Consider the following 19,365-nt stretch of genomic DNA (forward strand, 5'->3'; position numbering starts at 1 on the left):
AGCGCACTGGAGGCCCCGCGGCGACAGTGCCATCGAGGGGCCAGTTTATTCCTGGGGCCGGAGCTGGGCACTCATCCATCCACAGTCCCCGGCTGGGCTCGGGGTGGGGGTGACGCGAGCGCGGAGGGAGAGTACCCCAATTCGTGGTATATGGGATCTTCAGCTCAGTCTTACGCGTGTCTGTTTGTCCTCAGCCCCGAGGTGCGTCCCGGATCCCAGCGCGAGTCTAGCCAGGAGCCTGCGCGCTAGAGCGTCCCGGGAGCGCCGCGGGCCGGTGCTCGGCTCGCCGGGCCATGCAGCGGCAGCCGCGGCGGAGCCCCGAGCGGCGGTAGCGCCCCCTGTGAGGAGGCCCGGGATGCCCCTGCCACTGTGAACGGTGCCGTCCGCCAGGACACGCTCAGCCCCGGACACGCGCGGCTCTGCACGCCTGAGACGAGCACCGAGAGGAGACAGCGGCGAGCGGGGCAAAGGCCACCCAACACCGGCAGGGGAGGCCGGCCGGTGCCGCGCAGGGACACGTACTCAGTCTGACGGGCTGGCACTGGTGGCTAGGAATGTCGTCCTGGACGAGGTGGCATGGGCCCGCCATGGCGCGGCTCTGGGGCTTCTGCTGGCTGATCGTGGGCTTCTGGAGGGCCGCTCTTGCCTGTCCCACATCCTGCAAATGCAGCGCCTCTCGGATCTGGTGCAGCGACCCTTCTCCTGGCATCGTGGCATTTCCGAGGCTGGAGTCTTCCAGTGCAGACCCCGAGAACATCACCGAAATGTGAGTTGCTGGTGCTCTTCCTCCTTCCTCCTCTCCTGGCCTCTAGGGCCGGGGCTGGCCAGGCGGGTCCGTCCTGGGCATGAACGTTGTTTCAAGTCTGGGGAGAAGTCAGAGATGAGAGGTGCAGGGCTGGACCACCTGTCAGTTACCTGTTTCACTGCCTTGGGGCTGCTGACACGAGAAGTGTGACAATTTAAAATGTTCCAAACAATATATGTCTACTATATTATATTCCTATGCACTTTATATTTCAAAGCCTTGCTGGGTGTGCTTTAGGTTTTCCATATGCAATAACTTAGTTTTGGATATTTTTGTTTCATAAGGCGCTCTGTGTATATTGTGTTAGGAGAAGTTCCAGTAATATTTATGAGAAAGGAGGTTAAAATAATTAACTTTTGAAAAATCTGTTGAAGGAAGTTAGAGTCTCCCCCGCTTAGCTTCGTTCTCTGAGGTTTGGAGTTCACCAATTTCCCTTTTCATTTTATATATCAGATTTGGCTTAGGAGATTGCATCCAGAGATGGCCTTGAAAATGATCTGTAAGAGGAGAAGTTCTGAGAGTTGAAATGCACTGACTCAAAAGAGAAAATGTGATCGTTGGAAGCCTAAAAGCCTGGTCTGATTTAATTTGGACTTGACTTCCCAGAGATATAATTTTGAGACCATTTGGATTATAAATCTTAATCGCCCATTGAATAGTTCCCCAGGACGAAGTTGGATGATAAAACAGTGTGTAATACTCTGATGAATGCTGCTTTAGCCTGGGACCCCTAGGTCCCTGGAAATGCTTGAGCTTGTCCTGGTCGAATGCAGAAGCAGAATTATGTATTTCTGTCCTCCTCTTCTGATGCCTTGTGACAAATCCATCACCAAGGAGGAATTCACCAGTCCTTTCTCCAACGTGCCCCTGTCCCCTCTATTAGAGATTCCTTGCCCGCCCCCCTCCAACCAGGGACTTTGCCATTTTATATGTTTCATTGACATGAGATTTTATTCATCCATATAGAGGATTATAAGGCCAAGTTTCTCCTGGTTTTCTTGAGGCTGTTTGACACCACGATAGGCAGCCCTGAAAGTAGGGCTTGGGCTGTGGCCTTCCGGTTGGCGAGTGCGCATGCATTTCCCCCCCCCACGGATAACGCCCGCCCTGGTTGTGCCAACGTAGTTGACCGAGACAACCTGTTTTTTAATGTAAGTAAGAGACCTTCCCAGTCTCTGTTGTTTGTTCTGCCGGTGATGCTCGTGTTAGAAGGCTCAGGCAGAAGGCAATGACAACAGAACCGAGCAGAAACGTGCCGGCGCAGCAGTGCTGAGATGTGCCGGGAGCAGCCAACTGTCAGGCTGGCTCTGGGATGCTCGGATGGCAATCGTTTTGGCAAGGAGAGCAGAGGCAGGGCTGGAGAGGAAGGGTGGGTAGGGCCCCGACTGCGCTGGCCCTGGCTTGGGCTGGTGGAAGCGCGCCAGGCTGGTCAAAGTGTCCGTGGCCCTTTGTCAGGATCTGTATCTTTTTCATGAGATGGGGTGTCAGTAGTCAGATGGAGGAAGCCATATGGAATTCAGAGCCCTTCAGACTATTTTGAGGCCGTGGGGAGTGTCTGTATACAGTTAGATGTTGTTTTCTTTTGTGATTGTTTATAAATTCTGTATTAGGTGATAGATACATAATGAAGGAGGAAAGCTAGGGCTTATTTTTTTTCATTTTAGTACTTTTTAAGGCCATAATTGGAGGAAAAATAAAACTCTATAAATTTAAGAAATATTATTTTATCCCTTAGTTGTCTTAGCTGCCTGATGTATATGAAATTAACAGACTTGAGTAGAGCTTTCATGTATTAGTTCTTACAATTTTTGTTGCTTTTTTATCTGATGGCAGGTTCCTGTTTTCAGGCCTAATTTTTTTTTTTTTTTTTACATTTACCAAAGCATTTGTCACAGTTATCCATTTAATAATGGCTAATCATAACTCCTAATTTCTATTCATTTTCTTCTTTTGATTTGAAAATCCACTGAGATTGATAGAACAGAGAGGTGTGTAGGCTAAGTGTTCATGATGGAGAATTAGGTTAGAAACATGAGTCAGGCTGATAGGGGTGAGCTCTGAGAAAAAGTACTTTTGTCTGCTCATTCCCTCAGCTTTATTTGAGCCTGGGCAGTTTGTGTCCCAGTGTCTTTATCTGTAAAATGTATTGAAATCCTTGTTTGGAAAGCACTTTGTATAATTATTTTGAATTTTGCTGCTTTGATATCAAAGTGACATCAGTGGTAGGGCTTGTTTCACTCTCATCCTTATATGACACCATCTGTGCTGTCTTTCTTACATATTAATATTTGCTTAAACAGCTTTTAAATTCTCGGCCAGTGGATACCAGCTGCAGTTGAAACCAAATTACACTTTTTTTTTTAACTTTGTTATTAGACCCAATGGTATTCCTAAAATAACCTGTTTTAAAGTTCTAGTTTAATGGCGTTTAGCTGAAATTATATGTTTCTATCTTTTTAAAATAGGACCAATGTAACTAAATAAACCGTGATTAGAACTTGCTGAAACAACAGTTTACCCTATCATTTAAAAATAGTAAATCTTTTAATATCTATATCTTGGGGGGAAAGCACAACCATTGTGCCTTTTAAGGTGCAGAGAGAGCCTGTGGTAGAACATTTTAAAAATATATGTACAGACTAATTAAGGGAGAGGATTTTATTTTTTGATTCTATATGCGTAAGCCATGCTGACATTTCGTTTTCAGTCACTGTTTGAACCTATTTTATTAAAAATCTCCCCTTCACAGTATCTGTCTCATACTCTTTACCCACTAATGTGGCCCCTGTCTAGATCTATATCTGTCTATAGATACACATCACAGCTGCCTAACATCACACTGCCAGTATGAGCCAGCTTCTGTTATTTGGAGATGGTTACACCAAAACAGTGCTAAGTTAAATTTACAAACAATACTATTGTCACATATAAATGGGATTCAAGAGTAAAGTCTGTGGTTGGAGTTATGTAACCAGACCTTTAAGTCTCAGAATGTGGCAAAATGCTTTGCAAAGGACAAGTTCTGTCTCACCTAGTGGTAAAAGGTATGGTAAAAATGTAAAATAGGTCATGGATTTTTAAAAATTGTGGTCAGAAACACATGACATAAAATCTGCCATATCAGAAGTGTTAAGTATATTCACATGGTTGTGAAAGGGCATTTTTATATTGCCCATATTTTATGAAGACCAGCAATGACCTTTTATTTCTAATTTTCTTCGGTGACATTTGCTGATTTTGGATTAATATTTGGAGACCAGTCTAATATTTTTCCTCTTAGTACAACATAAATAGAATTTGTAGCCTCTGCTGCCAGAGCCTCTGTATGCAATTTATTGTTGGCTTGGTTAAGCAGCTGTAATGTTGTGTCATTAACCCATTGATTTTGGCTCTCTCACCTTAGTAAGCTTTTCCACGGCAATTAATTGTACTAAAAAAAATTCTGGACCCATTATAAGGATTCAGTGAAAGGCATCAGATTTTATTACTCTGATATTACTTCTCAGCCCCTCCATTGGGGCTTCTAGAACCTTGAATTGTGCTTTACATGCATTTAAGAACCACAGACTAAGTTTTGAGTGTGCTTGCATAAGCCACACTGGACTTATTAATAAATAAGGTGGTCTTATTTACATCATTCATTATTCAATACAACTTGCAAGCTGGAGTTGAAAGCATGTTGTCTTCCTGGTGAAGGTATTTACAGAATTCAGCTCAGCACAACCATTTGAAATCTTCTTAGTTTCATACCTTCTATCTCTACATCGAGGAGGTTTTTATTACATTGAGTAAAACAACTGAAAGATCCCCTGACCTTCTGATCCTACTTTCTTCCACCACCCCCTTTCCATCACCTCTCATTGACTATACAGGAAAATGTGTTTGATTTTTTTTTCTTCTCCGAAAAGTGATATTTCCTTATGGGAATTCGGAGCACTAGAGTTAAGAGAAGAGCCTGGGTTATATGCTATTAGAAGCAAGTAATGGGAAGTTGAGATGATGTGGTCATAGCTCTCAAGCACTGTGTTTAGTTCTGTTTAAGATCTTTCACTGTTTCTATCCCATAAACCTCTGTTTGTGTTGTTTCAATATTCCCTTGTAAAGACATTTTCTAAGCTGAAAAGTTGGCTGAGCAGCTGAGAGTTGAGGTCTCTTTCTCCCCAGGAACATTCTGTATGATTTCTTTGACTATCTCTAGGTCATAGGGCTATAAAACCTAGAGTTTTTGTTTAGCTGGGGAAAGGGAATTGAATTTCTTTTCTTTTTCTGTTTTAGTTTTCTTTTTCTTCTTTTCTTTCTTTCTTTCTTTTCTTTTCTTTCTTTCTTTCTTTCTTTCTTTCTTTCTTTCTTTCTTTCTTTCCTTTCTTTCTTTCTTTCTTTCTTTTCTTTTCTTTCTTTCTTTCTTTCTTTCTTTTTTTCTTTCTCCCTTGCTTCCTTCCTTCCTTTCCTTTTTTTTTTTTAACCTTTGGTACCAAGCAAGTGCCTCCTGTTTTAACTCATTGCTCATCTTCCCTGTTAGGAAGAGAAACATTATCAAGCCATTACTGAATATCATACCCTGACATTATCCCTCCAACTAACTTTACCACTTCTCTAGAGACCTTCTTATAGGTTCAAAAACCATAGGGTAGAATGTGGCATTGAACCTGCTGCTCCTTAGAGCAATACCAATTTTTGGTTCTTCTTAGTGTTTACAAATCAATTGGATGATTTGGGGGAGTGGTTATTTAGACAGGGCGATTTTTTTCTCGTTTGATGTGTGTGAGAGAAAGAAAGGGATAGAAAAAACCTGAGCCTTGTTAATAGTTGATCGATCATTGTCATAATCTATTTGGGCTAAGTCTTTAAAACACAAATCTCATTACCCAGGTGGCAGAGATCTGAGCTCTGCAGTGGCCTGATAATTTTAGCTGCATATTTGATTTCTTTATTTTTATTTTTATTTTTTTAACATCTTTATTGGAGTATAATTGCTTTACAACGGTGTGTTTGTTTCTGCTTTATAACAAAGTGAATCAGCTATATATATACATATATCCCCATATCTCCTCCCTCTTGCGTCTCCCTCCCACCCTCCCTATCCCACCACTCTAGGTGGTCACAAAGCACCGAGCTGATCTCACTGTGCTATGTGGCTGCTTCCCACTAGCTACCTATTTTACATTTGGTAGTGTATATATGTCCATGCCACTCTCTCACTTCATCCCAGCTTACCCTTCCCCCTCCCTGTGTCCAGATCCCACATAATCAGGATGCCTTCTCACCACTCACTTTGCTCTCTGGGCTGTCCAAAGGACTGGGAAGTCGTAAATATTCATCTCAGAGATGAAGGAGTGAATGAATGCATGTGTTTGTTCTAAAGCTGGGAAGAAAAATAATGCATAGGTACTAAGCTTACATATTTCCAAAGAACCCCAGATGTTATAGAAAGCTGGAGTCAGGAGTTACCTGATCTTGAAACAGCTCCTTAATGTCTCTGGGCCTGAGCTTGTCAGATGTAAACCTAGGGCTTTGGATTCCATGCTCTGATCCTGAAGCTCTGCAAAGCTTTGGTTCAGGAGGAAGTGCAGTTTGTACATCAGCTATCAAGTAATAGTGGTGCTGTGCGCTCAGAGCCCAGCAGTGAGAGAATCTGAGGACTTTTAGTGTCATCATGTCCTATGTGCATGTTTTCAGTGTCTGCTCTGAATTCTCCAAGCCATCCATGTCTTTCTAAAAAATTTTATTTTTAAAGACGCAGACGTAGAGAATGGACTTGAGGACATGGGGAGGGGGAAGGGTAAGCTGGGATGAAGTGAGAGAGTAGCATTGACATATATACACTGCCAAATATAAAACAGATAGCTAGTGGGAAGCACAGGCAGATCAGCTCGGTGCTTTGTGACCACCTAGAGTGGTGGGATAGGGAGGGTGGGAGGGAGACTCAAGAGGGAGGGGATATGGGCATATATGTATACATATAGCTGATTCAGTTTGTTATCAAGCAGAAACTGACACAACATGATAAAGCAATTATACTCCAATAAAGATGTTAAAAAAATTTTATTTTTGATGATTTTTATTGGAATATAGTTGATTTACAATGTTGTGTTAGTTTCAGGTGTACAGAAAAGTGAATCTGTTATACATATACATATATCCACTTTTTTTTAAAGATTCTTTTCCCATATAGGTTATTTCAGAGGACATCCGTGTCTTTTTAAATGTGAGCTGCTCAGAAGACTCGTGGCATGTTAGTGCTGGGCTGATGAGACCAAGGTCACAGGGTCACTTAAAATCAGAATCACGGAAGGAAAAGGGGCCCTAGAAATACTCTGCTCCAACCTCCTCCGCATGAACAAGGGGCAGTGAAGAGAGTCGCTTTTAAGGCCATGGTGCATTAAAGACATCGTGGGGCCTAGAAGCTTCCTCCTGGCATCCCGAAGTGCCAAGGCCCTCACTTTAGGATGCCTCCCCTCTGTTCTGTGTCCTTGGACTGACTTGAACTCACCATCTGAGAAGCATCAGAGATGTGAAGACAACCTTGGTCTGGCTAAGTCCACGTGAACCCGTCTCCACTGGAGACAAAGCAGTTAAAAAGTTTATGAGCTACTGATCCCAAAACAATGACTTGATCTTTACATGGGAAGAAATACAGTTTTTTTGTTTACTTTACTGTGAGTGTGTTTGTTTGTTTTAATTTTAAGTCTTCCTCTTCTGTAAGTAATGCATACACAAAGTCAGGCTACAGAGAAAAGCCTTCATGAGTTGGCTGCAGTGGGGGACGCTGACTTTGCACCTGCTGGACCATCTTGGTAGGTTGGGATAGGAGGGAGGGCAGAGCGGACAGAACAGAATGGAGGCTGCTGCCCTGGAGTCCTCGCCACAGTCAGGGGTGGTTATGTACGTGGAGGAACCCACAGCCCTGTGTACAAAGTCCATCTTAGCTCCCATGAAAGCCCTGTGGCCAGAGAGTACTATTCTTTCCAGCCTTCTCTTTTCTCCTGACTTCTCACTGCCCCAAGATTGATGGCTGAGCCAGTGAGCAAGCTTAAGGGGTGTGGACTCACATTCAGAATTCATTCTGCTACCATTTTGTATGTTGTACGCGGCCTGCACTAAGGCTTTTCCAGTTATGAGCACACTTCTGAGACATACACAATACCTCTGGTTTCACGCAGGGCTTCTCCCCAAGGGGCCTGGAAAGCACTTTACAGACATCTGCTTATTTAGGTTTAAAACCTCGCTCTGAAGTAGGTGGGAAGGTCCTGACAGCCTCGGAGAGACTGTCAGGTTGATTGGCTTGCCCAGGGCTCTCTGGTCAAGCGGAGAATAATTCAGGAGAGAATTTTATCCAGTGTCTCGCTTAGGGCTTTGTCTGCTCAGCCCCACCTGCCCAAATTTCGCCTTGAGAGTACAAGCAATTTTAGGAGGAGTAGATATTCAAATAAATGTTCACAAGTTAAACAGCATGGCAGTGGGAAGGAGGTGGACTGAGGTTTCATCCATGTCTTTTCCCTTCTACCATCATCTCCTCCTTTGTAACCTGTTATACTATTAAAAGATAAATGATTTGTAGGTCCTTGGGAATATGGCATCTTCTAGTATAGGGTAAAAATTTTAATAATCACACATCATTTACAGTTCCCTTTTTTACTGCAAATAATGACCTATTGCTATCTAGTACCCCACCCTTTCCTGTAATCTTCATATCCCAATAATTTCTTGGACAGACAGACACACCCCCTAGAATTCTATTTATGTGTGTACCATGTGTCTGTGAATATATACATATACGTATAAAACTCTACTAGATGTGGTCCTTTCAGACTTAATTATCTTGAATTGTACAATTTTTCTGACAATTTAGGATTTACTTCCTTAAACCATCCAGACTTTAAAAAAAATTGAGATGTAATTGACTTACAACACTACATTAGTTTCAGGCATGCAACATAATGATTCAATATTTGCATATTTTGCAAAATGATCACCACAGTAAACCTAGTTAACATCCATCAGCACACATAGTTACCACATTTTTTTTTCGTGTGATGCGAATTTTGAAGATCTACTCTCTTAGCAAGTTTCAAATATATAATACAGTCTTGTTGATTATAGTCACCATGCTGTACATTACATCCCCACCCAGACTTTTTAAAAATTTGTTTTAATCATTCTGCATTTCTCTCAGTGAGGACCTGACAAGAGGTCTTCTCTGGGTGAAATATGTGAGCTTTAGAGCAGCGAGTCCGTTAGCCGACCTGGCTACTCAGAAACCCATGTGTCTGTGCTCCTTGATCAGTCCTCAACAGAAACAAAAATTTTATTTCAGTGAAGTATTTTTGAACAGTTCTACAATAGTGTCATTTAAACCAAAAGACATTAAAATTTTGCTTTTCGACCTCTGAAATATGGTGCAATTTAAAAGGTGGGCTCTTCTAAACTCTAATCTTTGTCATAAAATTTGTTTCTGCTTCATGTGCCCTGGAGTTCCCTGCTGTGAGGTGGTACAGGGGTCTGGGCCCAAATTCTCTGACTGTGGCTCGCAGTGGGGACAGCTCGCTTCCCTTCTTGAGCCTGGGCTTACTTACCATTCAGTGTGTGTGTGCGGGGCCGGGGAGTGGTGGGCCAGAGAGCTTGACACGATGGCCGCTAAGTTCTCTGGCAAGGCATGATAGAAAAACAAGCACCTCTCTCCAAACAGCTCAACCAACCCGAACCACATACCCTTTTTGGTCTGCTTTCAGCTTTACTTCACAGCCCCTCTGCTGTCACCCTGAACTCAGAGTGTCACGGAAGATTTTGCTTCTGGCGTGTTGTCCTTGAACTCTAGGTTTGGCCTTTTCCCTCTGTGACCCTTCAGTCTCCTTCCTCTGTTTCTGGTGATGTTTCTTATCCCCCTCCCCGCTGCCCCCAACGCGCACACACAGACACAGACGCACACACACACACTCAGGCAGGTGCTTGGCTGCAAAGCCCCTTTCGTGGATTGTGAAGAAATCTTGGGTTACAGGACCTGTGGGTCATCACCATGGTTCCACCTGGACCTGGCCTGCTAAGGTTAATGTAGGCAGAGAGGCAGCAGCGTAAAGGAACCTGGTGTAACTGAAGGGGACCTGGATGGGGAGATGGGAGTGGGGGTTCATACCCACACTCTCACGGCATCAGAACCTGGGATCCTGGGTGAGCCGTTTCATCTCACCAGCCAGTCCCCTAATCCTGAAACTGAAGGTTGGGATTCAGATGGACGCTGATTTCTGAAAGGTTCTGTGGTTCTGAGTCAGTCAGCCGTGGGCACCAGTGTTTCCTTTCCTGTCCTGGAATTCGTCCTTTCCTCCTCCCCCGGGCCAGCGCAGAGCTTGCGCCAGTCCTCTTGGTGGCTGAAACAGCAGAGTTCTCTCAGTGAGTTTCTCTAAGTCCACCTCTGCAGCTCAGGTCAGATGGCTTTGCAGGTTACCTGCTCCCTGCCAACCTGGGTGGCGGTGCTCCTAAGATTTCCCACTCATTGAAACAAACATTTTTTTGATAGTTTTCTTAACGTCTACTCTCTACCTGCACTTTTAGGTAATTGCATCAGCTAATCCCTATGTTCACATCTGATCAGAACACCCGCCACTCTGGCGTGTCCTGACCGTTTCAGCCCACTCTTGGTCCATTCCTGTGGGTGGTGCTCCAGAGGGATCTCTTACTGGCTTGCCTCTTTGCCAGTCTCCATCTTCTATGACCCCCCACAGCAGGAATGTGCACTGAAATCAAATCTCATCTTTCTGCCCCCATCAACTTTTCCTTTCCTTCTGGCTGGAATATGTTTCCCGATTGTCATTTGGGCTGCCTGCCATCTAATTCAAACTTCATGCAAACATTAGTTCAGTTCAACTAGTGTTTATTGAGGACATTGGTGATGCTACAGACAAATAAAGTACTTTATGGAAGCAAGAAGCCCCTGAGTAGTTTATATCTAGTGGGAGAGACAGATCTAATTTTAATATAATGTGATAAGGACAGCCAGTGCACATGAGGCTAAAACCCACATTTATGTGGTGATTGTTTCAGCTTCAGCCGGACACGGGGCCAATCACAAAGGGCGCTCCCTTTCAAATGTGCATACTTTGCACTGTTAATAGTGGGAGCCGTAGACATGTAGACGGGATGTGAGCAATTCCCATTTCTACTTCCTATGATGGCAGTAACCCAGCTGAGTTTGGTTATTTTTTCTCTGTCAATATTTGTGATGTTCTTGTGGCCTCATCCACTTATATTCCATTTGAACAAACTGCCTGTATCTGAAACTAACCTTTTCCTTCCGGTAGACGGGAAGGGCTGGAGCGCCTTTGGCTGAAACTAATCACTCCACCTCTATTACAGATCCCATCCCCTTAAACTTTTCTCTGTTGATGACTTTCCTTCTCTCATCTGTATTTTCAGTCTCTTTCTCTTGTCAACATCAGAATTGAAGCAGGACCAGGTCCCTTCCATCTTAGAAAAGTTTTCCTTTAGCTCTGTCCCCTCTCCTTCCATTTTCCTTTAGTCTCAGCCCTTTCCTCTCTCCCTTCCAATCCTGATCTTAGAAGACTGGGCTGTATTCGTTGTGTCTATTTTCTCCCCTCCCAATCCAGTCTCAGCCTACTGCTTCATCAAACTTGCTCTCCACTGCCATCTCCAAAGACCTTTACAGGACTAAATCCAAGGAGTATTTCTCTGTCCTCTTATTTGCTTCTTAGCAGAACTTGGCCTCATTTCTCACTCTCCCTGAAGCATCCTTTTTCTTTGGCCTTGGTGTCAATGAACTTTCCATGTTTTCTCCCTATCCCTCTGGCTAGGGAGAGTCTTCTTACTTAAGGGCTTCCTTTTCTCTGCTTCCCTCCTAAAAGTTGATGTCTCTTTGGCTTCTTTCCTAGGGCTGCTTCTTTTCCTGGGATATGTCATCCTCACCTGTGACTTCTGTTGCTTTCTGCATGCTGCTTATGTCCTAAAAATCGTCCCCATCAACTATCAGGGATGACCTTTGGGTCATCTGCCTACTGAACATCCCTCTTGGATATGTCATAGTGCATCACGCTCGACATTTCCAAGTTAAATCATCATGGTCACCCCAAACCATCTCCAGTGTTCCCTATCTTAATGGATGGCGCCACTGCCCATTTGGTCAAAAGGTTTTGCATGTCCCAAACCTTGGCTCCTCCCTCCCTTTAACCCCTGTATTCACTCAATTATCAAGTCTTGCCAGTTCACTTCTCTAAATATTTCTTAAGTTTGTCCAATTCTTTTTATCTCTACTGCCCACATTCATTCGCTCGTTTATTCTTTCTTCCAACAGATATTAACTGGGATCTGCTCTGTGTCATGCTAAGTACTTGGGATCTGGTTGAAAGAAAGACTGACCTGGTTTCTTCTCCTTACCAAGCTTGCAGTCTGGGAGGGGAAATGAACATCAAATAAGTACTTACATAACCAAAAAGTTAACTCATTCCACTGTCATTTTTGCCTACAATGCTGCAACGGCTTCCTACATGGCATCCTGGTCTCCAGTCTTGCCCCCTCTCTACCCATATACCTACCACACTGTGCTAGAGTGGTCTTTCTAAAATGCTGATCTTATGTCACTGCTTCTAATTGCCCCATGGCTCCCCATGTCTCTTAAAATAAAGTCCAAAGTTTTTTTTTGTTTGTTTGTTTTTTTTTCAGGTTAAAACCAAACCAAACCAAACCAGATTGTCAGTATATCGCTATATAGCAAAGCATGTAACTGTCACATAGACCCGAATAAATAGATCAACATAACAGTTGCTTTCTACACTAGCAGATCTATAATAGAGAACAAATTATAACTGGAAGCTTGCTTGGTGATCTTGGAATTAGAGCAAGGGCACTTAATTCTGCATTTAAAATGTTAAATGGCATTAAGCTAAGCTTGCCTGAGGCATCCATCTCCATAATGGGAGAGCCTTCACAAAAGAGAATGCAGAACTTGAAGTACTTTGGCCCAGACCTGTGTCCCCTGGATCGACACTCCTTTCTCTCTCCTTCATTCACTGCCAGGCACCAATTCTGATGGACACATTCTTTCTTTAGAAAGGTTAGTGCCTTTAGCCAAGACTTGCTCAAGCCTGGGAGCCTTTCTGAGTCTTTAAAGTGATTTTGCACATTTTTTCTTTGAAATGCATTAACTTTATTGTATGGAATTTTATTAGTAATTAGTTTTTTAAAAAAGTAATATTTGAATGTGATAAGAGATATGATCAGTATAAAGAAGTGTATCATGAGAAGTTAACCTCCAACCTGCTAATCCCTCAGCCTCTCTCTCCAGTAGAAACTTTGATTTTAGTTTGTGTGTCTGCTTCTAGAAACAGTCTACTCGTAACATGAGTATGTGAGTATGTGTATATATATATATATATATATATATATATATATATATATATATATATAAAATTTGTATGCAAATGAGGGGCATGCTATAGTGTTCTACATCTTGGTGTTTTTTTTTACTTAACAGCGTATCTTAAAAATGTTTCTGTATCTGCATATGTACTCAAGCCTTATTTTTTTTTTTTCACAGCCACACAGTACCCATTGAATGAATAGTTTTTATTTAACTAACCTCCAGTTGAACAACCTTGTGCTCAAGTTCTTGCACACGTGCATGATTTTCCTAGAATTTGAATTGCAGTGACATTTGCAAGACACTTGTGATTTGATAGATATTGCCAAGTTGTCTGGCAAAAAGATCACACCATTTTATTCTCCCACCCAAACTGGAAGCACCTCTTTTTCTACAGCCAAGCCAATACTGTTTGTTATCAAACCTCTTGACCTTTGTCAATCATATTCTTGGGAAATAGCATCTCATCATTGTTTTTTATTTCACAGTTCTGTAATTATGATCTAGGTTAAAAATCCTTTTATATATATGTAAGCCATCTGTATTTCTTTTCCTGTGAACTATGTATCCCTTAACTATTTTCTTTTTCTATTGGTTTGGTGACCTTTTCAAAAAATTGATTCCTAAAATCTATTTAACAATAAGAAAATTTATGCTTTGTCTAATGTTTTGCTTGTCTTCTGATGTTGATTATAGTTCTTTTTTTGGTAACGCAGAATTAAATGTTTTTGTAGTAAAATTTGTTTTTTCCTTATGGCTTCTGTATTGTAAATGTGGCTAAAAAGAGTCTTCCCTTCTATAAGAGATTAAAATAAGTCTCCTATATTTTCTTCTGTTACCTTTACTATTTCATGCTTCTGTATTTAAAGCTTTGCTCTATCTGGATTTTTAAAATATAAGGAGTGAAGTAGCAAAAAAAATTGTTTTATATTCTTTCAAGAGAGCTAATCAGCCCATCAGGTCTCTTGACACCATTGATTATATAATTAGAACTTTCCCTCACAATTTAAAATAACAATTTGATTAAGTATGAAGATCATCTTTGTATTTTGGCCTATTTTGACATCTGTCCTCTTCTGTTAATCAGTTTGTCTGTTTACATGCTAGCACTAAACTTTTTATCTCCTGAAGTTTCATATACATATATATATAAATTTTTTCTACTTGAAGTATTAGTCTTACTCATCAATTACTTTCAGAATTTTCAAGAGTATCCTTGCATGATAATTTTTTCCATATGAATTTTAGGAACTGCTTGCCTAGCTCCCCCCACATGATATGGATGTTTGAAATTAGGGTAACGTTTTATTTATATATTAAAAACTCACAATTTTTTAACAAGTCTTAAAAGCCCTGCATCCTCAAATTCAAACCCATTTCTCTAGCCTCATTTTTTGCCTCTCCCTTTCTTTAATACGGTGATGCATCCTCCTTGAGTTTTAAATTCCCCTGTGGAGCTCTAGTCTCCCAGGCTTCACACTGGCTGTCCTCTCTGCCTGGAACACCATTTTCATGGCTTCTGCCTCTGGCTAACTTCCTCTGCCTCTCCACCTCTGGGCTACGTGTCTCTTCCGTGTGTTCTTATAGCCCCCTACCCAGTGTTTCCCAATCCCACCATAGGTCACTTAGTATTGTAAATGTGCACCCGAGTACCTGTGTCTACACCCCCTTAGAATATAAACTGCATGAATTTAGGCCGGGACCATGTGGATCTTGTTTACTGCTGTTCCCCAGCACAATGTCCTAGATCTCCATATTATACACAGACACAAGGATATATGCATGTGTATTCCCCTCCCCTACAAATCTATCATTTAGAATTCCAAATTAGAGTATTTATAGGTTGTTTTTTGGGCTGTCAAAATGTAAATTTCTAGACATGACTTTTATAAAGTCATCAGGTTAAGATGTTTGTTTAAATAAATAACCTTTATGGAATTAAGTAGCACAATGTTGGTTCATGCACAATAAGAAATCAATTCATCGTAGAGACAGTATAGCTGGAAAGGAAGAAAGGCAAAGCTTTGATGAGGCAGGCTGATTATGTATCCAACAGGGAGGAGAGACAGGGAAGAGACGGAGGGTGAATGTAAGCAGACGAAGAGAGATGCAGGACAGGCCAGCTCAAAAACAAGGTAAATCCAGGGAAGAAGAATCATTCCAGGGACATCCGATCTCCAACAAACAGATGGGTCTAATGGGGAAGATTTGTGCCTTTTCTGTTGTGTAATAGCTAATAACGCATATCCCTGTGGATCAATTCCAGTTTTCCCTGCGACTGCATTTATGGTGCTTCACTTAAAAAGCGATTCTGGAGGGAGGAGATATGGGGATATATGTTTATGTATAGCTGATTCATTTTGCTATACAGCAGAAACTAACGCATCATTGTAAAGCAATAATACTCCGATAAAGATGTTTAAAAAAAATAAAAAAATAAAGTGCAGGCGAGCAGGACAGGATAAAAAAAGAAAAGCGATTCTGGTGTGAGATTTCAGATGTGATTTATCCTTCTTGTAGTATGGGTGGCAGAGGCTGTTCATTTTTCTTAAAGAACTGCAGACATCAGGAGTATAAACAGTGTGTCAAGTTCAGTTTAATGAAGCATCTGATGCATATACTGTTGCACCTTTACAATCAAGCTGCATTGGACTGATCCTATAATGTTTCATGGGACTTCCTTTATATTTATAATAATTGACATTATCAGGCATCTTAGAAATTTCAATAGTTGTTTGCAAAACTGATCATAAAACAACTGATAGACATACGAGATTGGAAGGCTTTTAAAAATAGAGTGGGGGGCTTCCCTGGCGGCGCAGTGGTTGAGAGTCTGCCTGACAATGCAGGGGACGCGGGTTCGAGCCCTGGTCTGGGAAGATCCCACATGCCGCGGAGTAGCTGGGCCCGTGAGCCACAACTACTGAGCCTGCGCGTCTGGAGCCTGTGCTCCGCAAGGAGAGAGGCCGCGATAGTGAGAGGCCCGTGCATCGCGATGAAGAGCGGCCCCCGCTTGCCGCAACTAGAGAAAGCCCCCGCACAGAAGCGAAGACCCAACACAGCCAAAAATAAATAATAAATAAATTAAAAAAAAAAAAAAGACTAAGTTATGCCTTAAGCCCCCAAATAGGAAAACAGTTAAAAAAAAAAAAAAAATAGAGAGTGGGGAAGTATATAGGTGAAGAGATTGTGTTGAATAATCCAAAAAGATAATTTTCCTTTGAGATAAATAACATCCATTTATTTATGTTTACACAATGCAGCATGTTCATAATATGCATACAAATGAAAATAGTTTAGATTCCATGTGTATTTTGAAATTTAAACTTAAAAAGGAACGGGTATTATGGAACCAGCATATAATGTTTAATTCTTATGAGAAAAGTCTTATTTTTGGTTGAGTTGTTGGCTCTCACGGTAAGCCTAGGTGGCCCTCTGGGGCTTAACTTCTTTGCCATCTCATTAATTTTTTCAGGGACTTGCTCTCTCACCAAAATAAAAAAGTGTTTTCTGGAGCTTAACTGCCTGGAGCCTTGAAGGCACTACTGAGCCTTTTATTTACCCCAGCCTACCCTAGAGTCCACTCTTCATGACTCTCCTTTCATTGTAGTTTATATCTATACATGTACAGTTCAGAGTGCCATAGACATTCTCTTGACAAAGTCATCTTTTCCCTCAGATAGCTGAAATGGGGGACAGGAATCGACTGTTTATACATGCGTGGATTGATTGCTTGATTGATCCATTCATTCATTCATCTAGTCAATTAGTTAACCAACAAATATACTGTGAATATGTCCTCCCATCAGGTGGTTTTCTGGGTCCTGGGTAGTAAGACTTAGGCCAGCTTCTCTCATTTATATGGCCTGTTGTAGGGTCTCCAGTCAGATCATTGTCCTACACATTTGAACTCCATCAATAGCACTACAGACAGCAGCCTTGGACCCCCCGACCCCAAACACACACACACACACACACACACACACACACACACACACACATGCAAAGCTGTGCCTAGGAGCATGCATATCTATAACAGGAAGACATACCCACAGAAAAGGCCTGCGTGGGCCCTGGGAATGGGCTTAGGGTCTTTGGATAGGAAATTCTGAGATCCTACTAGGTCAAGAAGGGAAGGAGTGATTTCCAGGTGGGAGCATCCCATTGCCTCATGTGGAGGAACTTGGCTGGAGGAATACCGGAGTGAGGGCCTCTGACATGCCTGGGTCCATTGTCTAGAGCTAAGGGCACCAGCGACAAGGCTGTCTGGGCCTCTGCCTTGCGGATCTGACCTCTGCATCATGGTGGTTTTGAGCCATGATGATGCTCTGGGATAGAGGAAGTGCAGGGCTTCTGCATAGGAGCATGCAGGGGGGTGGCCAGGCTCCCCAGACTGCTCCTCCCGTTGCAGCGCCCTCACCTTCTTCAGGGGAATTCTCAAGCATGGGGGTCCATGTTTCCAAGAACAGCTGTGCAGGATTCCTTCCTTGACTTGTGTTACAACAAGCTTTGTGATATCGCAGACACAGACAGACCAGCAAAGCATAGATCCGTCCCCAGAACTTAATGGGGCTTGTTAAACATCAGTAGCTACCTGTTTCCACCTTTTTCTCTTCCCTGTACAGATTCTATCATGGACCCTGAAAGCTCTAGATCTGAATGTACTATTTTAAGAATAATTCAGCTCATTATGGCTGAATAATTTTTTTACTGGCACCCTAGGAGGATCCTAGGATTGTGGAAACTGTGCCTAAAAAGTTCCTTTTCTCATTATATATTTTTTTCCAAATTGAAAAATCACTGAATATGTCCATTGACGTGCATAGGTGGATCAACAAATTAATTTTTCATTTTCTTTGGGAGTTTGTGTCTGGGAATCACACAGGTTATGAGGCCGGGCGGCTTGGAGGGTTAAGAACCCTACTCTGAAGCTGGTCTGCCCCTGCTAGTTTGGACTAGTTTATAAAGCCCTCTGTGTCTCCATCTGTAAAAGGGGACAATAATAGAACCTTTCTCATGGGGTTTCTGTGAGGTTAAAATGAGCCAATGCATGTAGAATGATTGTACCAGTGCATAACGCGTAGTTAGAGCTCGACTGTTCATTTTTATTTTTATTGTCTGGTTATCCTCAACTATGTTTTGAAGGAGAGTAGACTCTGTAGGTCTTGGGGAGGACTGAAAAGCAAAAGAATCTGTCTTGAGTGTGGCACTGGACAGGCACTGGGGTTAGACAGGATAGATGGAAGAGGGTGTTGGTTCTCCTTAAAGGGCACCTTTGGTGCCCTTTCCCTGGTTTGTGTGTTACTTTCATCTTGGCAGGCTCAGGTGATTGGGATATTGACCTGAGCAGTGATGGGTCAGATTTAGCCACTCGGACTCAGGTCATGATCTTTGTTCTGCAACTGTTTTCTTCAACAGTCCTGGTCCATTTTATTTATTAGGTCGTTTACAACAGTTGCCCTGCACTCTGGAGGTTATCAATTTGTACTCCGTTCTCTTTTTTCATTGTCTTTCTCATTTTTTAATTGCAAATCCTTTACAAAATATATCTCTTCCTTTTTTCTTTGTTTTAAAATTCTGGTAAAATGTACATAACAGAATTTACCATCTTAACCATTAAAAATGTACAGTTTGTGTCATTAAGTATGTTCACATTATTGTGCAACCGACACAGCTATCCAAATAATCCACAACTCTTTTCATCTGCAAAACTGAAACTCTGTACCCATTAAATGACAACTCCCCATTCCCCTCCCCCTAGCTGCTAGCAACCACCATTCTACTTTCCATCTCCATGAATTTGACTCCTCTAGGTACCTCCAAAATATATGTCTTTTCTAGCAATGATATATCCCTTGAATTAAAAGTTTTTATTAGAGATTTGTTTAGGACTTTTTGATGCACTCACACTTCCCTTCTGTAAAATAGCTTCTCTTTATTGTGGCCTTACGTGACCACTTATGACTGGGATCCCTTTCCACCAATATCTTTGTAGTTTGACTCCAAAGAAAATAATCTCTAACCTTCTATAAAAGCGACTAAAGGTTAACACGTGAAGGGAAACAAGTGAAGATGAACTTGGAAGTGTTCCTCACATGCTATCACTCTCCTTAGTCCCACAGCCTATAAATGTGGGCTGAGAAATTGTGCCAAAATCAAAACATACCTTCGAAGAGATCCTAAAATTTTACTGCTT

The 19,365-nt window shown here is 42.1% G+C and overlaps 1 protein-coding gene across 5 annotated transcripts in view; it reads left to right on the forward strand.

Moving 5' to 3' along the window:
- The first annotated feature begins 270 nt into the window (after positions 1-270).
- Positions 271-19,365, forward strand: part of NTRK2 (neurotrophic receptor tyrosine kinase 2) — a 366,665-nt gene continuing 347,570 nt past the window's right edge. For 4 of the 5 annotated variants that reach the window (XM_068552106.1, XM_068552107.1, XM_068552109.1 and 1 more), the window contains exon 1: positions 439-766. In XM_068552106.1, the coding sequence (XP_068408207.1) occupies positions 555-766 (212 nt within the window). In that variant the 5' untranslated portion in view covers positions 439-554. Of the gene's footprint in view, positions 767-19,365 lie in introns of all 5 variants that reach the window. The other variant, XM_068552108.1, reaches the window with a different exon arrangement.

The sequence above is a fragment of the Eschrichtius robustus genome, chromosome 10 (assembly GCF_028021215.1).
Source record: "Eschrichtius robustus isolate mEscRob2 chromosome 10, mEscRob2.pri, whole genome shotgun sequence".
Taxonomy (NCBI): domain Eukaryota; kingdom Metazoa; phylum Chordata; class Mammalia; order Artiodactyla; family Eschrichtiidae; genus Eschrichtius; species Eschrichtius robustus.